The sequence below is a fragment of the Myotis davidii genome, unplaced genomic scaffold, assembly GCF_000327345.1.
Source record: "Myotis davidii unplaced genomic scaffold, ASM32734v1 scaffold1421, whole genome shotgun sequence".
NCBI classification, from domain to species: Eukaryota; Metazoa; Chordata; class Mammalia; order Chiroptera; family Vespertilionidae; genus Myotis; species Myotis davidii.
This window is the reverse complement of record NW_006291550.1, coordinates 33246-34140: the sequence shown is the minus strand read 5'-3', so window position 1 is coordinate 34140 and position 895 is coordinate 33246. Positions and strand designations below refer to the sequence as shown.

Genomic DNA, 895 nt, shown 5'->3' with positions numbered 1-895 from the left:
GGGGGGGGGGTGGCGGCCTTTGCACTCGCCCTTCCCTCTGCCCAGACATATGCAGTTCCTCCCGCACATCCTCACCTGGCTCTGCTCCATCACCTCCTCTGGGTCTCTGCGCAAACAGCAAGCTCCCGGAGCGCGCTCTCACACCTGCACGGGACTGCCACCCCCGCACCCCTCAGCATGCCCTCGCCACCTTCCCTGCTCTGCTTTTCGCCACCGCACCTGTCCCTGACCTTCCGCACCGCTTATTTGTTTACCAGAGTGGGGACTTCTGCTGGGTGACGACTGCCTCTTGCTTTGTTCACTGTCCCATATCAGGGCCAAGAACCGTGCCTCGCGCGCGCGCGCGCACACAGATGTTCAACAAATATTTGCTCAATGAACAAACGGTAGGACACCCATGTTGGGGCGTTTTTTCAACCTTCACCCTATTAAGGGCTGCAAATAAGAGCTGGTGGCTATCCTCCAAACGTCCAGACAGCACCTGGGGTCTGGCAACTTACACGCATCGCCTTTTGTCTGGTGCATCGTCCCCTCTGATTTTTTCTTAGATAGCAAGGCAGCAGCAAAATGCCTAACTAACGTGTGCAAGGAAGAAGCAAACCGATCATGCATGAGCCCGATCTGGGGCGATTCGAGTCTTATCCGCAAGCCAACCGAGAACGTGCCCTTTGCACGGACAGTTTCTCCTCCTAAGCCCGGGGGAATGCGCTGTGTTTGTTGTCTGCTGGAGGGAGGGGAGGGGGCCGGTGAGACGCGGAGGCCGGTGCACCTTCTTGCAGAACGTCAACTCGCGTGCAGCCCAACTTACTTTTTTGGGGGGTGGGCCTCGTTCGGGTGGTGGTGGTGGTGGGGGGTTAGTGTGTGTTTCTTTCTCGCCCTCGGAGGTTCCTATTGT

At 57.9% G+C, this 895-nt stretch overlaps 1 protein-coding gene across 1 annotated transcript in view; it reads right to left on the bottom strand.

The window, feature by feature from the left end:
* Positions 1 to 525, bottom strand: part of PYGO1 (pygopus family PHD finger 1) — an 18221-nt gene extending 17696 nt beyond the window's left edge. The window contains exon 1 of the mRNA XM_006764960.2: positions 501 to 525. Within this exon, the coding sequence (XP_006765023.1) occupies positions 501 to 525 (25 nt within the window). The remainder of the gene's footprint in view (positions 1 to 500) is intronic.
* Positions 526 to 895: the final 370 nt, after the last annotated feature.